Source organism: Triturus cristatus, chromosome 8 (assembly GCF_964204655.1).
Source record: "Triturus cristatus chromosome 8, aTriCri1.1, whole genome shotgun sequence".
Taxonomy (NCBI): Eukaryota; Metazoa; Chordata; class Amphibia; order Caudata; family Salamandridae; genus Triturus; species Triturus cristatus.
This window is the reverse complement of record NC_140591.1, coordinates 1,095,372,293-1,095,394,691: the sequence shown is the minus strand read 5'-3', so window position 1 is coordinate 1,095,394,691 and position 22,399 is coordinate 1,095,372,293. Positions and strand designations below refer to the sequence as shown.

The 22,399-nt window shown below is 51.2% G+C and overlaps 1 protein-coding gene across 1 annotated transcript in view; it reads left to right on the top strand.

Moving 5' to 3' along the window:
* The window catches only part of LOC146805425 (E3 SUMO-protein ligase RanBP2-like), a 427,039-nt gene that overhangs the window by 340,654 nt on the left and 63,986 nt on the right, over positions 1 to 22,399 (top strand). The window contains exon 23 of the mRNA XM_085622638.1: positions 6,599 to 6,732. Coding sequence (XP_085478764.1) covers positions 6,599 to 6,732 — 134 coding nt within the window. The remainder of the gene's footprint in view (positions 1 to 6,598; positions 6,733 to 22,399) is intronic.

Below are 22,399 nucleotides of genomic sequence, written 5' to 3'. Positions count from 1 at the left end.
ATACTCCATCCACCAGCATCATCATATCCCTTCACCCCATGACTCTGACCCACGGTTAGAATCTAAGTGCTGCGCATCTGAGTAATTTACTTGGGAACTGCAGGAAAAAGGCAAGGAGAGTTGGACATAGAGGCGGATAAAGCGTGCGTCTTGATCACTTTAAACTAGTTTTGGCACTCTTCTCGTTCTGTGTAGTAAGTGTAGTACGACTTATACTTTCTCAGGTGCATTATATACCAGTGCCAACCACTCCCGGAACACCGGGCCGAAGCCCATCCTTTCCAGTATGCACCACATGAAGGGCCAGTGTATTGTGTCAAACGCTTTCTCAGCGTCAAGCGAGGGGAGCATGTGGGGGCTGTCCCGACTCTGCACCGTGTCCATCCAGTTTGCGAGGCATCGGAGGTTGAAACGTGTGGCCCGCTTAGGCATAAAACCTGACTGATCCCTATGTATCAGGGGGGAAATAATGGTCAGGAGGCGCGTGGCAAGTATTGTGGCCAGAATCTTTGTCTCAATGTTGAGCAGGGATATGATAGCGATAGGACCCACAGTCATCCAGGGGCTTCCCCGCCTTTGGAATGAACACCACCGTGGCCACACGGAGGTCCCGTGGCGAAATCCCTTGGTCTTTCGACTCCGTGTACATCTTGAGAAGGTGGGGCACTAGCAAAGTGCTATTTAGTTTACTCAGAAGACCATTAGGACCTGGGGCCTTACCTGCTTTCTGCCGGCCAGTAGCCTTAGTCACTTCTGCTAACGTCAAATCTCCCTCCAGACTATCCCTCTCTTCCTGTGAGAGCGAGGACAAGTCGATCGCATTCAGGTATTTGCGTATTTGTGACTCCTCCATCTGGGGCTGGGCTGCATATAGTGTTGCGTAGTATCGAGCAAAGGCCCCTGCTATAGCCAAGGGTGTGGTATGTGTGGCGGTACCTTCAGTAATAGAAAGCACCCATCGCGCCTCTAGCTCCTTCTGCCCCAGCCATGCAAGTAGCTTCCCAGCTCTATCCCCGGTTTCATAGAGCCGATGCTGGGGTCGCCACTTGTTGTGTCCGAACCTCATTGGTCGTGAGTGCTAGATAGTCTCGCTTAGTTATGGCGATTTGGCGAAGGGTATGTTCGGTTAGCGCGGTAGGATCGCTTCCCTCTAGGCTTATGAGCTTGTGTTCTAAGTCCGTAATTTCCTGGGCTTCACGCTTCTTTTTGTGGGCAATTATGTTTTGCGCCCTGTCGTGGAGTACCGCCTTGTATGCCTTCCACAAAGTGATTGCCGATTCCACGAGCCTACATTTTCACTAAAATAAAGCTCGGAGTCCACCCGAAGCTCTTTAGCTACCGTCCCATCCTGAAATGCCCATAAATTCAAACGCCACTGTGCTACTTGGTGATCCTCTCTTCCACCCACCTTCATTAGCAGAGACGAGTGGCCAGAGATGTCTCTAGCTAGGTAGCCTATTGCGTCCACCTGTCGGATCTCACCTGCCGGGGAAAGGACGTAGTCTAACCGTGAGAACACTCTATGGACCCTGAAAAATAAGAGTACGCTCGCAGTTGAGGGTGGTGTCGTCGCCACAGGCCAATTAACCACAGGGTGTCTAAAAAGCGGGTTAACGATGCGGCCCGTGGGAACCAGGTCGGTGTTGGGTACGGTCCAGAGAAGGATCATAAACGTTGTTCAAATCTCCCCCTATTATATGTATGGCTGGGCCCGAGTGTAAGACGAATTCCGTTAAATTATCTAAATATCTAAAATACGCTGCTGTAATCGGGGCGGGGGGGGGGGGGGTGTATAAACACTACTAAGGAAAAACGTCTTGCATCTCCAAATGCCCTGCAGAGCAATGTATGTCCCGTCTGCATCCTCCCATTTCTTTGTAACATGGAGGGGAGGAGACATTTTAATAAGAATTGCCACCCCTTGGAACCTTTGGTAAATTCCGTGTGTGCCAGAGTGGTGTATTGCCCCCTTCCCAGGAAGGAACAGCTCGAGCCAAAAAGGCGTGTTTCCTGCAGGAGTATGATATCGGGCTTGAACCTCTTGAGGTAGCGTGTCACCAACCCCCTCTTGACTTTATCCAAATCATTGGCATTCCAAGTCAATACTGTATATCTGTCATCAGCCATTGTAATGCACCTCTTGGTTTGTCTCCTGCCCAGTGTCCCACCTGAGGCCGGCCCCCCTGGCCCCCACCCCCTCCAGCCCTAGCCCTCTGCCATACAAATCGTGCCAAACAGTCTCCTTTCCCAGAAAACAATCTCAACTAAATACATAAAACAATGTTCAAATCACCTCCCACCCCACACTCTTCAGGTACCCACACCACTCCTCAATTCGCCAACATGACAACTCCGGCACGGGTAGTCTACTAAGAGGTCTGTATCCCCCTTCCCCCCCTACTTAATTAACTACACACTAAAAAAACACAAACAGACAATATATTGCCCCGGATCAGGTCTAAATCCTGTAGCGCCCACTAAGCCTTGGGGTAGTCTCACTGCCTTTGGGGAGCCATCTGGCCCCAGTACTCAGTCCTCTTCGCCATTGCTAGTCAGTTGCTGCTTCTGTGCACCGGCTTCAGACAGAGTCTGCCCCGACGCTTCCAGTCGCTGGATGCTCTCAAGTAGCGGGTGTTCACTGTCCACATCTGGTGAATCCTCCCTCTCGGACAATTCAGTATGGCCAGTATCATCCGACCTGACCAGGGTTCGCAGCGGGGGCTACCGAACCTCCTTCTCCAACTCCAAGCGGCGCTCCCCAGCGTCTCCGGACCGCAATGCTCTTCTCGGAGTGCCCCCATCTGAATTCCGGATATGGAACACTCGCCTCTGACGTTTTTCTTTGGGGCGTTCCTGACTTGGGCCTCCTCGTTTCCCCGAGAGTTGGCTTGAGACAGTTGGTGTCCCACGTCTCAATTATGGCCGCTCCTCAATCCAGGACCATGTCTCATCAGGGGTTTGAAAAAACAGCGTGGATCCTTGAAAGATGACCTTCAGTTTGGCCGGGAATAGTAACATATGTTGGAGCCCAAGCGCCCTTAACTTCATCTTAACCAGGTCAAAGGTCCGTCTCTGTTTCTGCACATCACGGGAGTAGTCCGGGAAAACCATCACTTTAGTGTTCTCATACCAGACCTCTCCTTGCTTCCGGATCTCGCACAGTATCAAGTCGCTGTCATGGAAGTTTAGGAAACGAGCTATCAGGGGTCGGGGCGGAGTGCCCGGAGGAGGGGGGAAACTCGGCATTCTGTGCACCTGTTCTACGACAAAACAGGTCGAGAACGGTGCCTGCGGTAGGGTAGTCTTCAGGAAGGCCAAAATAAATTGTCCTGGATCTCACCCCTCTGCTTTCTCGGGAAAACCAATAAAGCGCAGATTGTTCCGCCGGGTCCTGTTTTCCGCATCATCCACCCTCCATGCCACCTGTGCCACAGAAGCCAGGAGACCAGTAACGTCCTTCCGTGTGGTGTGGGAGACAGCCTCCAGTTCTGATATGCGGTGCTCCTCCTCGGTTACTCGTTCAGAAACTTTGCGGAGATCGTGACGAAGCAGCGGCACCTCTGAGCAGATTTCCACCATCTTCCCCTCCAAACTTTCTCTGGATTCACGTATAGCTTGCTGTATAGTCGTACTGTCTGGGTGAGGAGCAGGGCCGCCCCCGCACCTGTTGTTGTAGAGAGCACCTTGGCATACCGGCCTAGTTTCCCTTGTCGGGATGCTTTGGGTTCTTTGTCCTTCGCCATCGTGGGTGACCCTGCGTCAACGGATGTCCCAAGGTACAGTCTCAGAGCCCCAGCCCGCGGCGTCTCGCCAAGGGGTTCACCACTCCTCTCCCCTCGGGCGCCCGAACGTCTGTGGATCTATTGCCGCTGCACCGGGCCAGTCGTGGGGTGTATGGAAGGGCTCTACAGTCGTGCCAGACCACAGAGAAGGTCACCACTCCTCGCGCTGGAGAGGCTCACAGCTGACAGCGTCCGCATTCTCGCTTCAGGCCGGGCGTGGGGAGGGTGAGCAGGAGTCCCTGAGTGAGTGGGCAAGGGGGCGCAGCTCTACTGGCGGTCACCATTCGGGCCACGGGCACTGCACAAGTCCCAGGAATCAGGCGACTCACCCTTCTCCCTAGGGACACTCACTTGTGTGAGATGAGGGAGTCCGGAATGCGGATGTAGGCCGGGCGGGAGACGCACAGAGCACCGCTACATGTCTGGGCTCAAAGCAAGCAACAGGGTAGAGAAGAGGCGCCCTTCGCGTGGGTTACTGTCTCCCAAGTCCCACCACTAGCGTGGTGAACTGTGAGTGCGGGGGTACTGAAAGAGGAGGTAGGGCGTCCGCAACCTCACCCCCGATGTCACCGTCCCCTCAGAATCAGCAGCTGGACGTGCCGCGGACAAAAGCGAGGAGGGCCATCACTAATCCAGCCGCGGGGGCTCTAGGCAGGACATCAACTCGTGCCGCAGATTGGACGGCTCTGCAAGATAGACTCCAGCGCAGACCCTCCGTGGGCCTCCTCCCACGGCGGGTGTAGCGGTCGAGGGCCAGCCGCCCCGTGCAGTTCGTGCACATCACAACAAGCGCTCCAGGACAGCGTGGCTCTGAGGCAGGGAGGTTAAGACAGGGGCGCCGCTAGGGGGACACAGTCAAAGTAACAGGAGGACACAGACTAGATCAGGGCGGCGGGCCCGTGCAGTGAGCCCCTGCTGCCGCAAGTCTCAGGCACCAAGTCGGGGGTCAGAGCCTCGCTGACCAGGGCCTCCTGACGTTGTCTTACCACCGCAGTAGCTCCGGGCGGCTGGCAGCGACTCGATGTTGAGCGCGGAGGTCCTCCGTTCGGTGGCGCCAGGCAAGGAGAAGCTCGGATCTCCGATCCCCTCGCCGCCGATCTCATGCACCCAGAAGCGCCACCAGAGCCTCCCGGCGTATTCGCGGGCCGTCAGTCACGTCAACGGATTCAGGCCGCATGTAATCGCCGCCGCCTCAGACACCACCAGCAGTCATCCGCAACTCTCGCGATCAGGCCAATCCGGAGAATCACAGCTTTGTTTCCCGGCCCCGCTCATCACAGCACGGGCGCCATTTTTGGAGAGGTCACGCGCCGAGCACCGCGCCGAGAAAGTCCCCGCTCCAGGACATGGGAGCTGCGATTGTGCTGGTAGGGCACACCACTGTCTTCCAGTGTCCAGCACTCGCCAGGGAATCAGTGTGGCAATGAATGGGACCAGGATCAAGTCAGGATTACTATCGGGGCCTGCGGAGCTCTCGAACAACATGGCTACTCGCCCATGTTGCTGGCCACGCCCCCGACTTATACTTTCTCAAGTAAAACTGTGTGTTTGTTGCACAACATAAATGTTGTACTGGTGCAAGACTGATTATGTGCACCCCTCAGGATATATTGGCCTATAGTCCTGCTAGTTCTCTGTGCACCATCTGTACCCCTAACTTTCCAGGGTCACACATGGATGTGCAACCTCAGAACATGCCAACCCTGATTCCTCCAAGGAAATTGTGGTAACAGATCTAGAACTCTTTCGCTCAGCCACTTATGCATACCCAAAGAGATACACAGTGAAACGCTTCAATATTTATTGAAGCATTGTGATTCTTGAGTAAAATACTTACCCTGCAATGATTGATAAACTGAATCAGAATAATGTGATTAGCATTACGAGAATGCTGAAAAAGATGAACAATTCAACCATTTTGCTGTTTACAGAAAACTATATGCTTACATACAAGTACTGTAATATAGTGTACTCCTACCTAGTGCATTCTATTCTGTCATGTCTAAGTTGAGTGGATCTGCCAAATCCGTGTCGGTGGTCTAACTCCCATTTCCTGTGGGTATTTGTCAGCAAGCTGCCCGCCTTGGTGGAGAGTTAGACAGAATCACTCCCATGAGGTGACAGGAATCAGCTGAGCTGGAATTCCAGCATGGACTGACCTCTCAGTGCCAGCGAAATACTTATTTTCATAAACACAGGCTTGATCTCATATATATAATAATATCCTTCATGTTACAATGCCGAAGGCCCAGGCAGGCCGCTTTGTATATTCTGTTGTGATAGCTCTGTCCCTGAGCGGCCAAAAACAAATAATATCTTGTGTGCTGAACTTAGCTCTTGTACAGAGTGTTCAATGTGTTCTGATAGTGCCCTATGAAGTGATATTGTAAGCAAACTGAGTTTGAAGAATGTTATCCTGTGTGTGCACGCAAATGAATGTGTGTCTCATGTCATCATGTTTAAGGGGAGACAAGGCAACTTCAGTACGTGATCATGACAAGATGGTATTTCTTAACCTGGCCAAAAACATCCACGTGACTGTCACTGTGAGCCCATGTGTATTGGTATCAATTTTATTATTAAAAAAGCATGGGCAGTTAGGACTTGTACAGAAGTTACCACTCAAGCAATTTTGTTAACTATTGTATACCGACTGATAGAACTTGTATAAAATTAATAAATTAAAATAAGTTTGGTACATCTAGGTGTTTTGCTTGCACAATTGTTTAACGATTAGTCAGTTACTATATGCAGACACAAGAAATCTTCAGTCTGAATCGCATAAAGAGTTGTCTTTATTATTGCTGATATTCCAGGAGCAGACGGACAGGCAGATGTTTCTAAAGAACTGGTATCTGAAGGTCTGAAATCTTTTCATTTATCTTCCTTTGGTTTAACTCATGAAGATACCTGCAGTAAAGAGCTCATTGTTACAGCTCGTGCCTTTGAAGTAAGTAAAAAGTATTCCAGTTGTTTCATGTCGTATGTGTCTGCACTATCCAAGATACTTATTTGCTTTGCTTTTCTTTGAATTCAGCTTCTGCAATTATGTTAATGTAGATTTGTATTGTGCTTTATTGCCGTTAGTATGCCTCAGTTGCAATACATTTACAACCCCAAAAATCAGGCAGTACCAAGGACTGTTCCAAAATTCAAGACATAGTGCCCATTATTACCTGTATTGAAGTATCCCCAGAGAATTCTGGATGCTTTATAGTGTGCTCTTCAACTTCTGTGTTACCACGAAAGAGCCTTGCAAACCTGTGCAAAAAAGAACACTGCGAGAACCGTGTTCCAAAAGACATATATTGGTGGTTGAAACTGCTTTGACACAAATGCACAATCAAGCACAAAATACATTTGAACAGCAAAGTGTTACTCTCAATACTCAAAGATACATTTTTTTAAAATTTTATTTGTTGCTTTTTTTCATTAGGGCATCATACAATGGTATTTCACTTGCTTTGTTACATAATCATCATATAGGCAGTTTAATGCTTCATATATCAATGAGTTCCATGCGTCTATCAGTCAGGCTTTGGTTTACAGACGGTGCAGTGGGAGTTCGTCATCAATGATGGCAATAAGTGTTTCATATTCAGACAGTGAAAAAAAAATCAAAACATTAGCTGTTGTCTGACCCAGTGATAGAGGATTGCGTATTGTGAATGGTTCAGGTGTGCTATACGTACTGATAACATTTGCCCACCTGGTTTGTTCTTCCGAGATCGGTACTAGGTCTCCGTGTGGATGGTGCTATATAGGATAGTCTAAAGGAAGTAAAAGGGCCCCTTGAGGAAAAAAGGAGGGAGCAGGGCAAAAGAGCTACAAGCTAGAGAACAAAAACCGCTAACACTATACATTTACATCTGCATTCATCCAATGATCTAGATTATTCACAGAATACATATTAAGGCAAAAATTATGATAACCCAAAATCGTGTGTATATATATATATATATATATATATATATTATCTACTGGCGGTCGCCAGAAATACATAGTGATCGATTCCTTACCTTAGAATTACCCCAAGGCGTCAGACTGGATCCGGAAAGTTTTCGTCAGCACTACCCCTGCGCGTCGGAAGGTGGCGTTGTGCGGCTCCGCGTCCATTGCTGGCATCGTGGTCGCCGAGATGAGGTCGCGGCAGCTACTTAGATAAGGCCCTCGCGCGCTGATGTCAGTACTTTCTTTTTCGCGCAAGCAAGCGCAGATTCGGATAGAGCAGTACCCACAGTAAATGTTTGAGTTTGTGCGGGGTGTTTTGTCTCTTCTTTTTCGACTCCTGGTGCTGTAGGGATGCCCAGTTTCAAGTCCTGTGGGGATTGTCATTGAATGATGTCGGTGACGGACCCGCACCTCGTGTGTCTCTACCACCTGGGGCGCGATCACAACCCCAAGGCGTTCCCCGACTACCGGACCATGGCGCCGAAGACTTTGCAGGAGCGGTCCGAAAGTTGCTTGAAGTCCGGCAGTCGGCTCTGCGCCGCTCAAGGTCCCGGTCCCGTGGGAGGTCGAAGGACCGCTGCGGAGCCATCACCATCGTTCTTCGGGATCGAAGTCTTCGCACTCGGGGTCAGGTATGGCTAAGCATCACAAGAAGTCGAAGAAGCGCCATCGCTCACCGACTGCCCCTCGCCCGTTGCGGCTGAGGGTGCGGGTGGTGCGGCTCCGGCAGAGCCTACGGCGTCGCCGTCGGCCTACCTACCCTTCCCAGGTCCGTCGGCGACTCCGGCCCAGCTGCAGGAATTTCTGGCAGCCATGGCCCGCCTCTTTGGGCCGTCGGGCCCCGCCGGTGCGTCATCGGGCCCCGAGGGCCCGACTCGGGGTCCTCGCCCTGTACTGTCGACGGCTCTGGCATCACTGTCTGCTTCCCCCCTGCAGGGTAGGGCCCCCAAGGATCCAGGCCTGGATCCCAGTCGACGCCGGTTGACCTTGTGACACCTCCGCCGACGTCGACCCCACCGGCACCACCTCCAACGTCGTCCGTGCCCCCGGACGACGTCGTACCCGAACCCAGAAGACGTCGTCCCCGGTTTCAGCCCTGAAGTGGACAAGGCGCCGGAGCGGCGTCACTCGACGCCGATGGGGCCTTTCTACCCCTATGTCAACCAGCCTCCGTATTGTCGGCCTGTTCCACAGCCTCCGGAGGAAGGGGAGGACTGGGAGGGGTCTGAAGACCCTCTCACAGCACAGTGTGAGTTTGACCCGGACTGGGTTGAGGATTTGGGGGATGCCAGTGGTATTGACACCTCTCCTGACCGTGGCATGCTAACTCCTCCTACCGTGGCTACGGAGGAGGGTGCGAGTTATGCAGTGGTGTTGTGTAGGGCGGCCGAGGCTCTCCACCTAGAACTCCCTACAGTGGCTGTCAGGACTAACCTCCTGACAGAAGTGCTTCAGCCGGCGGCTACCTCTACGGAGCCACTGCAGCCTTTTAATGATGCACTTATCGTCGTTCTTTTGGGCAACTGATCCAGGTCCAACACAGAGGCTCCTGTGGATAGGAACGTGGCCCAACGCCATCGCCCGGCCCCGGGCGACCCCCTCTTTCTCTCCCAACACCCCACCCCTGAGAGCTTGGTTGTCCAAGCCTCTACGTCCCAAAGCTCCTTCCCTACCGCACCTCCGGATGGGGAATCCAAGAGACTGGAACAGTTTGGGAAGAAGATTTTCTCTTACGCCAGTTCAGGGCTGTGGTCTGTGAACACAGCATGCCTCTTGGGCCGTTATTCCCACTCTGTGTGGGATATGGTGGCGCAGGTGCTGCCTCAGTGTCCGGAGGTGGCCCGGACACTGCTCTCCAAAGCTATTGCTGCAGGGAGAGATGCGGCAAAGTTCACAATACAATGTGGCCATGACACTGCCGACTTGCTGGGCAGGGCGAATTTCCACGACAGTGGCACTCCGCCGCCACGTCTGGCTGAGGACTCCTGGTTTCTCGGGGGATGTTCCAGAACACCCTGATGGACATGCCCTTTGATGGCATTTGTCTTTTTGGCAACAAGGCAGTGCGTTGGAGTGTTTTAAGGACCCGCGGGCTACGGCCAAGTCCTTGGGCCTTCGGTCACTCACCCTCCTCCGCCTTCTGCTTTTTGCTTCTTTCGTGGCCACGGAAGGGGCGCCCCAACACTTTCGCTTCAGAGCCACAGGGCGCAGCAGCAACAGTCTCAGGGCAGCCGCGGACGTGGGACCCACAGAGGCGGGTCAGGGGGCCAGCTGGCAGGTCCGTCCACTTCTAACCCAGCCACCACTGCCTCCAAACCGTCCTAGTCCGGTTATTCAGGCCCATCAAACGCCAGTGGGTGGCAGGATTCGCCATCACCTACCCCACTGGCGAACCATCACTACGGACCGGTGGGTTTTACAAAAAATCCGAAGGGGCTACTCCCTCCCCTTCGAGACTACCCCTACAGCCATGCCACCCCAGCCAGTACCACTGCATGTCGAGAATCGCTTGGCACTTCGTTAACAGGAAGTTATGGCCCTCTTGGCCAAGGGGGCCATAGAGCGCATTCCTGCGCCAGAAGTAGGTTGTGATTGTTATTCCCACTACTTTCTGGTGCCCAAGAAGTACAAGGGCCTGCGCCCTATCGTAGACCTCCGGAACATCAATCGCTTCCTCCGGAAGGAGAGGTTCAAGATGGTAACTCTGGCTTATTTCTTGTCTGCCCTCGACCCTGGAGAGTGGATGGTAGCGTTGGATCTGCAGAACGCATATTTCCATATTCCCAATCTGCCGGCCCACTGGTGTTACCTGGGGTTTACGGTAGGCCACGATTACTTTTAGTTTACCGTGCTACCCTTTGGCTTTACCAGCGCCCCTCGGGTGTTCACGAAAGTGATGGCGATGGTCGCAGCTCATCTGTGCAGATCAGGGGTTCCAGTCTTCCCCCATCTCGACGACTGTCTGTTGAAGGCGGGATCGCCCCAGGCAGCCGTTTCCCACCTCCAGACTTTGGCCGACCTCCTGCATTTGCTGGAGTTCTCCATCAATGTGCCAAAGTCGCACCTGATTACCTCTCATAAGCTCCTCTTCATTGGAGCGGTTCTGGATACAACGCTCTTTCGGGTCTATCCTCCCGAACGGCGAGTCCAGGATATTCAGGCTCTGATTCCGATCTTTCGGCCTCTATCCTGGGTTTCGGTCACTATCCTGGGTTTTGGTCAGGCTGACCCTGAGGCTGCTGGGCCTCATGGCCTCCTGCAGGTCGATCATGCCAGATTGCACATGCGGGCTCTGCAGTGGGACCTGAAGTTCCAGTGGGCACAGCACCAGGGGAACCTGTCCGAGTCCGTCCAGATCTCGGAGGGCACTGCACGACAGTTGCAGTGGTGGCTCACAAGCTGGCATTGGGTCAATGGCAGATCCCTCTCCCTTCACACAGTGGTGACGGATGCGTCGCTCCTGGGATGGGGCGGTCACATGGGAGAGGCGGAGATCAGAGGCCTCTGGTCTCCGGCGGAGTCCCGCCTCCATATCAACTTTCTGGAGCTTTGGGCGATCCGACTTGCACTGAAGGCATTCCTTCCCTCTGTCTGGGGAAGAGTGGCGCAGGTGTTCACTGAAAACACCACCGCCATGTCGTACTGCAGCAAACAGGGCGGGTGGGGTTGTGGACCCTATGTCAGGAGGCTCTGCGTCTCTGGATATGGCTGGAACATCAGGGCATTTCCCTGGTGGTTCAACACCTGGTAGGTTCACTGAATGCCAGGGCGGACGAACTCAGCCGCAGGTACATGATGGATCACGAATTGCGTCTTCACTCGGACGTGGCGCAAGGTCTCTTTCAGCAGTGGGGAGAGCCTTGGTTAGATCTATTCGTAACCGAAGAGAACGCGCAATGTCAGCAGTTCTGCGCGTTGGAATTTCCAAGGCGGCACTTGCTAGGCAACGCTTTTCATCGTTAGTGGAGTTGCGGTCTATTGTACGCCTTTCCGCCTATACCACTTCTACTCCGAGTGCTGAAGAAGATCAGGCGCGACCGGGCCCAAGTCATTCTTGTGGCTCCGGACTGGGCTCGAAGAGTATGGTATCCCGAGCTACTCAGTATGACCAACGATCCCCCGATCCGACTGCCTCTTCGGGAGGATCTACTGTCGCAGCAGTAGGGGACTGTCCTCCACCCAAACCTGTCCAGTCTCCACCTCCTTGCGTGGAGATTGAGCGGCGGCAGTTGATTCCTTTTGACTTGCCTCCTTATGTTTGTAATGTTATTCTGGCGACCAGGCGGCCCTCCACTAAGTTGGTATACGCCTGCAGGTGGAACAAATGTGTGGCATGGTGCACAGCAAACGCTGTGGATCCCCTTTCTGCCCCTCTTTCTGAAGTCCTACTGTTACTTCTTTCTTTGGCCCAGCAGGGCTCTGCTCTGGGAACTATCAAGGGCTACCTTTCTGCTATTTCGGCCTTTTTAAGGCTTCCTGAGCAGCCCTCTCTCTTCAAGTCTCCTGTTGTAAATAGATTCCTCAAAGGCATTACTCATCTTTTCCCTCCTATTCCTGTTGTGATGCCACAGTGGGACTTGAATCTGGTTCTTACATACTTGATGTGTGCTCCCTTTGAGCCTCTTCACACTGTCCTCTACGTCTCTTGACTCTAAAGACAGCTTTGCTGGTTGCCATCACCTCCACCAGGCGAGTGAGTGAGCTCCAGGCTCTTTCTTGTAAACCTCCAAAAGTTGTCACTGCTTTTCACATTGGGCAGACCATCACTTTGCCCACACCCTTTCCGCCTCCGCATCCTTCTAGAGAGAAAGAGAGGCTCCACCGTCTGGACCCAAAATGTGCGCTCTCCTTTTACCTCAATCGCACACAACAGTTCCGGGTGGATGACCAGCTCTTTGTTGGCTACGTTGGCGCCAAGAAAGGTCGGGCCGTACACAAGTGAACTATCTCTCGGTGGGTCGTCTTGTGTATTAAAGCCTGTTGCTCTTTGGCTAAAAATGAGCCTCCGTTGGGGCTGTGTGCCCATTCTACCAGGGCGACGGCTGCCACTACGGTGTTGGGGCGTGGTGTCCCCTTACAAGATATCTGTCAGGCAGCTACGTGGACCTTGCTGCACACTTTCACTAACCATTACTGCCTGGACAGCCAAGTTCGGAGAGACGGCTTCTTTGGCCATTCTGGTCTCCGGGACTTCCTGGTGTGATCTTGGTTCGCAGACCCTCCACCGGGGTTGGTATTGCTGAGGTATCTGTTCTAAGGTAAGGAATCTATCACTATGTGCTTCTTTCAGATGAACAAGTTACTTACCTTTGTTAACGATATATCTGTAAGAAACATTAGTAGTGATAGATTCCTTACCGCCCCACCCATCCTCCCCGTTCTGCAAACGGATTTCTAGGGTTAAAGGTTATCCCTTTCAGGGCCCTAGTTTCAAGGCACCAGTGGTAAGTATCTTGCATGGCTCTGAGTTCCTGGCGCGGAACGTTGTGTACAGAACTGATGTCAGTGTGCGAGGGCGGCGTCTAAGTAGCTGCCGCGACGTCATCTCGGCGACCACGACCCAACGACGGAAGCGGAGCCGCATAACTCCACCTTCCGACGCACAGGGTTACTGCTGACGAAAACTTTCTGGATCTAGTCTGACGCCTGGGGGTAATTCTAAGGTAAGGAATATATCACTACTAATGTTTCTTACAGGTATATCGTTACTGAAGGTAAGTAACTTGTTTGGTGCTCATGTAAAGCACTCTGATACCCGATACCATCGGGTCAAGTTTGCACTATATATAACTTCGGGGGGAAAAAATATATATATTTACACACACAGACTCAAAAACACAGGTTAAATTGACGAAAAAGTTAGGTGAATAATTGAGTGACAACATGAACGTTTGAGCTAAAAAAAACAGTTCTTCACAAGTTATATTTAATAGAACTACAACTTGCACCACTGCCATGCACTGCTTATGAAATCACATTTTACATCACTTATGACATATTCCATGACATAATTTAGGACATTACTTATGACTTTTCAAATTACTTCATTGATGACATTTCTTATGACATCACTAATGACCCAATCCAATGAGTATGTTTGTTTTATAGTTTATATAGTGACGTGTATCTGCCATATTACTTTTCTACCTAGTTTTGTATAGCCTGTCATGGCCACCCCCAAGTTTTGCCTGGTGCTGATGCAATTTTGACTGAAGGTGCACTGGGTTCCTGCTAACCAGGTCCCAGTGCCAGTGCTGTTTCTCTAAAACAAGGCAAAATGTTCAGTTGTCCACCAATTAGCAAGGACTTTAGCCCCCCCAAGCATGGGTACTAAGGGTTCATAAGAGCTGCAGCATGTATTGTGCCACCCTAAGGGACACACACACACACAAACACATGCAGACTGCCACGGCAGGCGTTACTGCCCCAAGGCAGGGTGCATTATATATTACATGTGAGGACATATCTTCATGAGCAGATATGCCCTCGTGATATCTAGTCAATTCCTAGACATTGTAAGTGAAGCCATCTTAAGTACATGTACTGGGCACTGGTCTTTACGAGTTACCCAGCTACATGATAGCTTCACTGAAATGTATGGTGTTTGGTATCAAACGTTTGGTTTGTGAGTGAATTTCAAAGGTTTTAATTTAAAAAAAAGAATCTTTTTTATCTCACTGATATGTAATTTTAACCTTTTTTTTTTGCAGCGAATTTCTACAGTTTTATTAACGTAAAATAATATATCTGAAAGAGATGACCTTAGAATTACCCCCAAGCGTCAGGCTGCATCCGGAGATTATTTTTTTCTCAGCAGTACACCTGAGCGTCGGTCCACTCTGCGTCTGTCGTCGTCCTCATGGTCGCTGGAAAAACATCACGGTGCCTACTTAGACGCCGCCCCTGCACCCTGACGTCCTTTTTTTTTTTTGTGTTTTTTTTTCACGCCAGCCTAGCGCAGATCCGGAGAGAGCTACTCCTTTGGTCACTTTGTGACAAAACTTTTTTGACGTTTTGTTGACTTCTTTTCGAGTCTTCGACTCCTGGTGCACGAGGGATGTCCATCATCGGAGCAGGCTTTAAGCGTTGCGCGACCTGTCACAGGCTGATGTCTGTGACAAACCCGCACCTTGTGTGCTTTTGGTGTCTGGAGCTCGACCCGAAGTTTTCTAGGCCAGCAGAGCCGGTCAGGGGTCCTGGGCTTTCGATGCTGGCGGCTCTGGCCTTGGCACCGGAGGGCCCCGTGGATCCTGGCCTAGATTCGGATTGATGTTGGTCAATCATACCTGACCTTCCCCGGCACCGATCGAATCGATGACGCCCCCGGCGCTGGCTGACTCCTTCCTCATCCTCACACCAAAGATGGACCCAGAGCCGGACCGATTGGTCGACGTCGAATCCGACGACGGAGGGTTCTTTTGTTCCCCTGTTCATCCCTGGTGTTCCCTATCGCCCAGAAGGAGGTGGTGATGATTGGGAGGGTTTGCTGGAACCTTTGGCGGACCTGCTTGTAGAGCCGCACTGGAGAGAGGACCTGGGAGACACCAGTGGTCTGGACACTTCTCCAGACCTTGGCATGCTTCCCCCTCCCCCTTCGGAGGAGGGAGCGTCCTATGCTGTGGTGGTGCGAAGTGCAGTCGACACCTTGGGCCTGGAGCTCCCTTCAGTGGCAGTCAGGACTAATCTCCTGACAGGTGCTTCAGCCTGCGAATCCTCCTCCAAACCCCTTCTGCCCTTTAACGAAGCCCTCACTGATGTCCTTCTGAGCACCTGGTCCAAGCCCAGCACAGAGGCTCCTGTGGAAAGGACGATTGCCCGCCACCACCGCCAGGCTCCGGGCGACCCAGTTTTCCTCACCCAACACTCTTCTCCAAGAGCTTGGTGGTCCAAGCCTCATTTCCAAGGGCACATTCCCTTTTGCTCCCCCAGACAGGGAATCCAAAAAGCTGGATCATCTTGGGAAACACATGTTCTCTTCCTTCAGCTTGGCACTGCAGTCCGTTACTACTGTGTGCCTCTTGGGCCAATACTCCCATACTCTCTGGGATACGGTCACGCAAGTGCTGCCTCAGGGCCTGGAAGAGGCCCGGGCTGTTCTCTCCCAAGCAGTGGCAGATTGGAGAGACGCAGCTAAATTCACGATTCGATTCGGACTGAACCACCAACTCACTAGGCAGACCGATTGCCATGTCGGTAGCCCTTAGGTGCTACGCTTGGTTGAGGAAGTCTGGATTTTCGGGGGATGTCCAGTCAACTTTGCTGGACTTGCCCTTTGATGGCTATCACCTTTTTGGAGACAAAGCAGGCTCGGCGCTGGAGCGCTTTAAGGGTTCTCAGGCTATGGCAAGATGCTTGGGACTCACTGTGTCTTCCCGTCCACCCCAGTCTGCTTTTCGCCCCTTTCGTGGCTACAGAAGGGGCACCCCACCATGTCCGGCCCAGTCAAGCCATCTGTCCACGCAAGGTGCCTCGCCTCTGCGATGCCGCGGATGTGGGACCCTGCGACCTTGCGGGTCTGGGAGACAGCGGGCGGGCAGTCCACCCTTTCTCCCTTATATGCAGCAGTCTCCAAACCCTCCTAGTCAGACCCTTCACAGCCATTAACTGCCAGTGGGTGGCAGGATTCGCCATCACCTCCCCCACTGGTAATCCCTTACGTCGGACAGGGGGGTTTTGCAAATAGTCCGAAGAGGCTACTCCCTCCCCTTTAAGACTACCCCTCCCTCCATTCCACCATCTTTCGATCGCATTTTAGAGGATCATTTAGTGCTTCTCCGCCAGGAAGGCTCAGCTCTCTTGGCCAAGGGAACTATCGAAAGTGTCCCTGTGCCAGAAGTAGGTCGTGGTTGCTATTCCCGCTAGTTTCTGGTGCCCTAGAAGGACAACGGCCTGTGTCCTATTCTAAACCTTAGGGCCCTTAACTGCTTTCTCCGGAAAGAGAAGTTCAAAATGCTCACGTTGGCTCAAGTCTTGTCTTCCCTCGACCCTGGAGACTGAATGGTGGCGTTGGACTTGCAAGACGCATTTTTTCCATATTCCTGTCCTGCCAGCCCACAGACGCTACCTATGTTTCAGGGTAGGCCACGAGCATTTTCAGGTCACCGTGCTCCCCTTCGGCCTTACCAGTGCCCCTCTGGTGTTCACGAAAGTGATGGTGGTGATCCCAGCTCATCTGCGCAAGTCAGGGGTTCCAGTCTTCACCGGTCTCGACGACTGGCTGTTGAAGGCGGGCTCGCCCCAGGCTGTCGTCTCCCACTTCCAGACTACGGCAGACCTCCTGTACTCGCTGGGGTTCACTATAAACGTGCCGTAATCACTCCTGACTCCCTCTCAGATGCTCCCTTTCATCGAAGCTGTTTTGGACACAGTGTAGTTCAGGCCTATCCTCTTGAGCAGCGAGTCCGGGATATTCGGGCTATGATACCAATGTTTTAGCCTCTATCCCGGATTTCGGTGAGAATGACCCTGAGGCTTCTGGGCCTCATTGCCTACTGCATCCTGCTGGTGGATCATGCCAGGTGGCATATGCGGGCTCTGCAGTGGGACCTGAAGTTCCAGTGGGCTCAGCATAAGGGGAATCTTTCCGAATACGTCTAGATCTCGGAGGGAACTGCACAGCAACTGCAGTGGTGGCTACAGGACCAGGATTGGGTTAGAGGCAGATCCCTCTCCCTTCCCCAACGATAGCTAACAGTGATGAGCGATGCATTGCTCCTGGGATGGGGCGGCCATCTGGGAGAGGTGGAGATCAGAGGAGTAAAATGTAAAATCCAGTATTTGTAAAGCGCACAGCTACCCGTAGGCATCCCGGCACTGGGGGCCGTCGGGAAGATTAAGCGAGCTATTGCCCAGAGTCACATGGTGCTGGGCTGACCTGCCGCCGGGGATCGAACCATGATCCCCAGCGTCCGGCGTCAGTCACCCTGGCCGCTGCGCGACACCTCTTCTGGTCTCCGGCAGAGTCCGGATTCCATATCAACCTGTTGGAGCTCCGGGTGATCCGCCTGGCACTGAAGGCATTCCTTCCCTCCCTCAAGGGGAAAGTAGTGCAGGTGTTCACAGACAATATCACCACCATGTGGTACTGCAACAAAAAGGGCGGGGTGGAGTCGTAGACGCTATGTCAAGAGGCTCTTCGCCTTTGGACATGGCTGGAACATCAGGGCATGACCCTGGTGGTTCAACACCTGGCAGGTTCTCTGAACGCCAGGGCAGACAAACTCAGATGTCGGTGCCTGGTAGATCACGAATGGCGTCTTCACTCGGAGGTAGTGCAAGGTCTCTTTTAACAGTGGGGAGAGCCTTGGTTAAATCTGTTCACCACCGAAGAGAACGCGCAATGTCAGCAGTTTTGTGCGTTGGAGTTTCCAAAGCGGCACTCTCTTGGCGACGCTTTTCGTCGTAAGTGGAACTGCAGCCTCCTGTACGCCATTCTGCCTGTACCACTTCTTCCCAGGGTGCTGAGGAAAATCAAGCCTGAGAGGGCCCAAGTAATTGTTGTGGCTCCGGACTGGTCACGAAGAGTCTGGTACCCTGAGCATGGCCATCGATCCTCCGATCAGACTGCCCCTTCGGGAGGATCTTCTGTTGCAGCAACAGGGGACGGTCCTCCACCTGAGCCTGTCCAGCTTCCACCTCCTTGCGTGGAGATTGAGCGGCAACAATTGACAGCTTTTGACCTTCCACCCGAAGTCTGTAATGTCATCTTGGCATCCAGGCATCCCTCCACTAAAACGGTATACGCCTATCTATGGAATAAGTTTGTGGCATGGTGCACAGCAAAGGCTGACCCTCATTCTGAGGTTTTCTTGTTTATCTTTCTGTAGCCCAGCAGGGCTCTGCTCTGGGCTCTCAAAAAGGCTATCTTGCAGCTATTTCGGCTTTTCTTCGGCTACCAGATCATCCCTCCTTGTTCAAGTCCCTCATTGTAAACAGATTTTTTAAGGGCATTATTCATCTATTTCCTCCATCTCCTTTCATAATGCCCCAGTGGGATTTGAATCTCATTTTATCTTATCTTATGTGTGGTTCTTTCAAGCCTCTTCACAACTGTCCTCTCAGGCTTCTCACCCTGAAAACTGCTTGTCTTGTTGCCATCTCCACTGCTCGCAGGGTGAGTGAGCTCAAGCTCTATCCTCAAAGCCCCCTTTCTTTTCTGTGCATCCGGACAAAGTGTTGCTTAAGATGAGACCCCCGTTCCTTCCTAAAATTGTTACACCATTTCACATAGGACAGACTATCACTTTGCCCAACTTTTTCCTGCCTCCTCACACCCTTGCAAGGAGGAAGAGAGACTCCATCTCCTGGACCCAAAAGGTACACTGTCCTTCTACCTTGACTGCACAAAAGATTAACGGGTGGATGATCAACTCTTCGTTGGCTATGTGGGGGCCAAGTAAGTTCAGACTGTCAAAAGTGTACCATCTCCCGATGGGTTGTCCTTTGTATTGAAATCTGTTACGCTTTAGTGAAAAAAGAACCCTCACTGGGGCTGCGTGCTTATTCCACTAGGGCTACGGCAGCAACTACTGCATTGGCACGTGTAGTCTCACTCCTTGACATCTGCCAAGCGGCAACATGGGCATCTATGCACACGTTCACCAGACATTACTGTCTGGACAGCCAAGTTCGCATGGACGGCTATTTTGCCTTTTCTGTCCTCCAGGACTTTCTAGTATGAACTTGGTTCGCAGACCCTCCTCCGGGGTTGTTATTGCTGAGGTATCTATTCTAAGATAAGGAATCTATAACGGTCTCTTTCAGATGAAAAAGCTACTTGCCTTCGGTAACGATGTATTTGTAAGAGACATATGTTAGTTATAGATTTCTTATTGCCCCACCCATCCTCCCCGCACTGGGAACTGATTTCTAGGGATAGTGACTCCCTTACAGGGCCCTAGTTGTGGCGCACCAGTGGTCCGTGTTTTTCATGGCTCTGCGCTTCTGGCGTGGAAAGTAGTGTCAGAACTGACGTCGGGGGCGGCGTCTGAGTAGGCACTGCAAGGTCATCCTGGTGACCACGACGACGGGGGCGGAGTAGATCAACGCCACCTAATGATGCACAGGAGTACTGCTAAGAAAAAGTTATTTGGATCCAGTCTGACGCCTTGGGGTAATTCTAAGGTAAGGAATCTATAACTAACATATGTCTCTTATGGATACATCTTTACCGAACATAAGTAACTTGTTCTTCATGTTCAGCCGTATATTATTCTTCCTAAGTTCTTTGCCCCTTAAAAGATGAGGAGAGGCTTCATCAGCTGGTTCCCAAAAGGTCTTTATTATGCATTACCAAGGTTTTTTGTGTAGGTGATCAACTTTTAGTGGGGTTCTCGGGGGTAATAAAACTGTAGGCTATGCAAAAAAGGACCCTGTCAAGGTAAATAGTCCTCAACATTAGGATCTGCTATTCACTGGCCAGCAAGCAGCCACCGGTGGGGGAGGGGGGTGGTCTGTAAACCCATTCCAACATGGCTAAGGCTGCTACTAATGTATTGGTACATGGAGTGCCTCGTCTTTTACATCTGCCAGGCTGCAAAGTGCATACGTTCATGAAGCTGTACTGCCTCCTTGACATTCGAGTTTGGAGGGAAGAACATTTCGCCCACTCAGTCTTGCAAGACTTTCTGGTCTGAGTCCACTCTACAAACTCTCCAATCTCGGGAGCTACTTTCTTGGTATCTATTGTAAGGTGATTAATCTCCGGCTTGAAGTGTCCATCAAAACAAGTTACTTATCTTTGATAATACTCTTTCTTGTGGATAATGTATCTAATCGTAGATTCCTCACTGCCTTCTCACCTCCCCATTATGTGAAGTGGGCTCTTTTTAACCTCTAAAACGGTCCCAAGTTAGGAATCTGCACACTGGGGCCAATAATTGTTCATACTCAGCATCTGAGACTGCAGAAAGAGATAAGCAATCAACTGATGCCAGCGTGCCAGGCTGATGCTTGTATTCGGCTCCACTCTGACATTTCTTGGCGTTACGAGGTCAGCGCGGCTCCGCATGGCACCACCTAGGGGCATTCCTGAGCATTGCTAGAGAAAGGTTTTCTGAATCCAGTCTGGTGCCAGTGGAGTATTTTAAGGTGGGGAATCTGTAGTTAGAGTTAGATAGGTAAGTAGCTTGTTCTTCTGCTTCATTCTGCATTCCACGCCCCAATAGTCGTAATGCTGTGGGTGTCAAGTAAATTGTGCCAAGACAAGACCCAAGTCGTTCTGATTGCCCTGGATTGGTGAAGGAGGAGGTTTTATCGTATGCAGGCTTTCGTTCACTCTCCCTGCATACTCTGCTCTAACTATGTCTCAGTGTGGACTTCTCTCCGTCTGGTTCGGCTCCCCAGCTTTTAGAACATCCACCTCCATGCCTGGAGACTGAGTGGGGACACCTGAGGTCCTCTGGCCTGTTGCCATAGGTACTGAGCATGATCTGTCAACTCATCGCCACTCCACTGAAATTGATTTACTCCTAATGTTGGAACAATTTTGTTCCCTGGTGTACAAATAAGAATATAGATTTCCACAAGGCACATCTATCAAATGGGGTTTTCTCTATATCTAGCACATCAAGGATGTACAATGAGCACAGTTAACGTTTCCATTGCAATCCTTTTGGTGTTCATGTGCCATTCAAATCAGCCACCATAGTTTAAGCTTCCAATTATTTTATGATTTTTGAAGGGGCTCACATACATGTTCTGTCCTTTACGTTTTGTTATGGCCCAGGGGAACCTCAATTTGTTTCTACCATTCTTGATGAGGGCCTGTTTTAGCCTCTACATAGTTACCAGTTGTAACTGCTACCTCTTAAAATGGTGTCTATGGTGGCATCACTTCAGCTGGACATATCAGAGCTCTGAAAAGCGCTATGTGGGTCCACCCATCACCTGATTTTACTTGGACAAACTGGTCCTGAAGACTAAAGTGGCTTTCCTACACAAGATAGTGACCCCTATCCATATGGGAGGGGAAGTCCATTGCTATTACCACATTTCCCCCCCATCCCACATCTCACCAAAGACAATAGATTACATCAGCTACCCCTGTACAGCAGTATATTTTTACATTAACTGGGCAAGAGAGTTTAGGTCTGATGACCAGCTCTTCATGGGGAGTGTAGACTGCAAGAAGGGCAAAGCGGTTCATAAGAGGACTTTATCATGATGGGTCGTAGTCTGTTTAAAAGATGTTATGCCCTTGAAGTTGTCGCAGGGATTCTGCTGGGAAAACAGAATGGGCCTTGGGATGACAGGACATCAGAATATAGGGACGGAGTCGTTCTACAACATCAATATCTGTCGGCCCAAATCCTGCTTAGTTACAGTGCCTCCTTACCTTCCAATAGTAGCAGATGATTTTGGCAAACCTAGAAAATGACCCTATAGTCCCGAAGGGAAACATGGTAAGAGATCACCACCTTTCGGCTCTCACTCATGCATGCCTTTAGTAAACAAAAGAAAGACGCATAGAAAGTTTACAATACATTTATTGAAACTATCATAGTCTATTATGAAGCAGATATGCTGCGATCACTAGGCAGATGAAACGAAACAAAGTAATTCGCATTATTAGCAAGCTGTATAAAATAAACATCCCCACCATGGCAAAATATCCATCTGTCTATGTCTACACTTACTGTGTAATCACAGGGATATATAGGTGATCT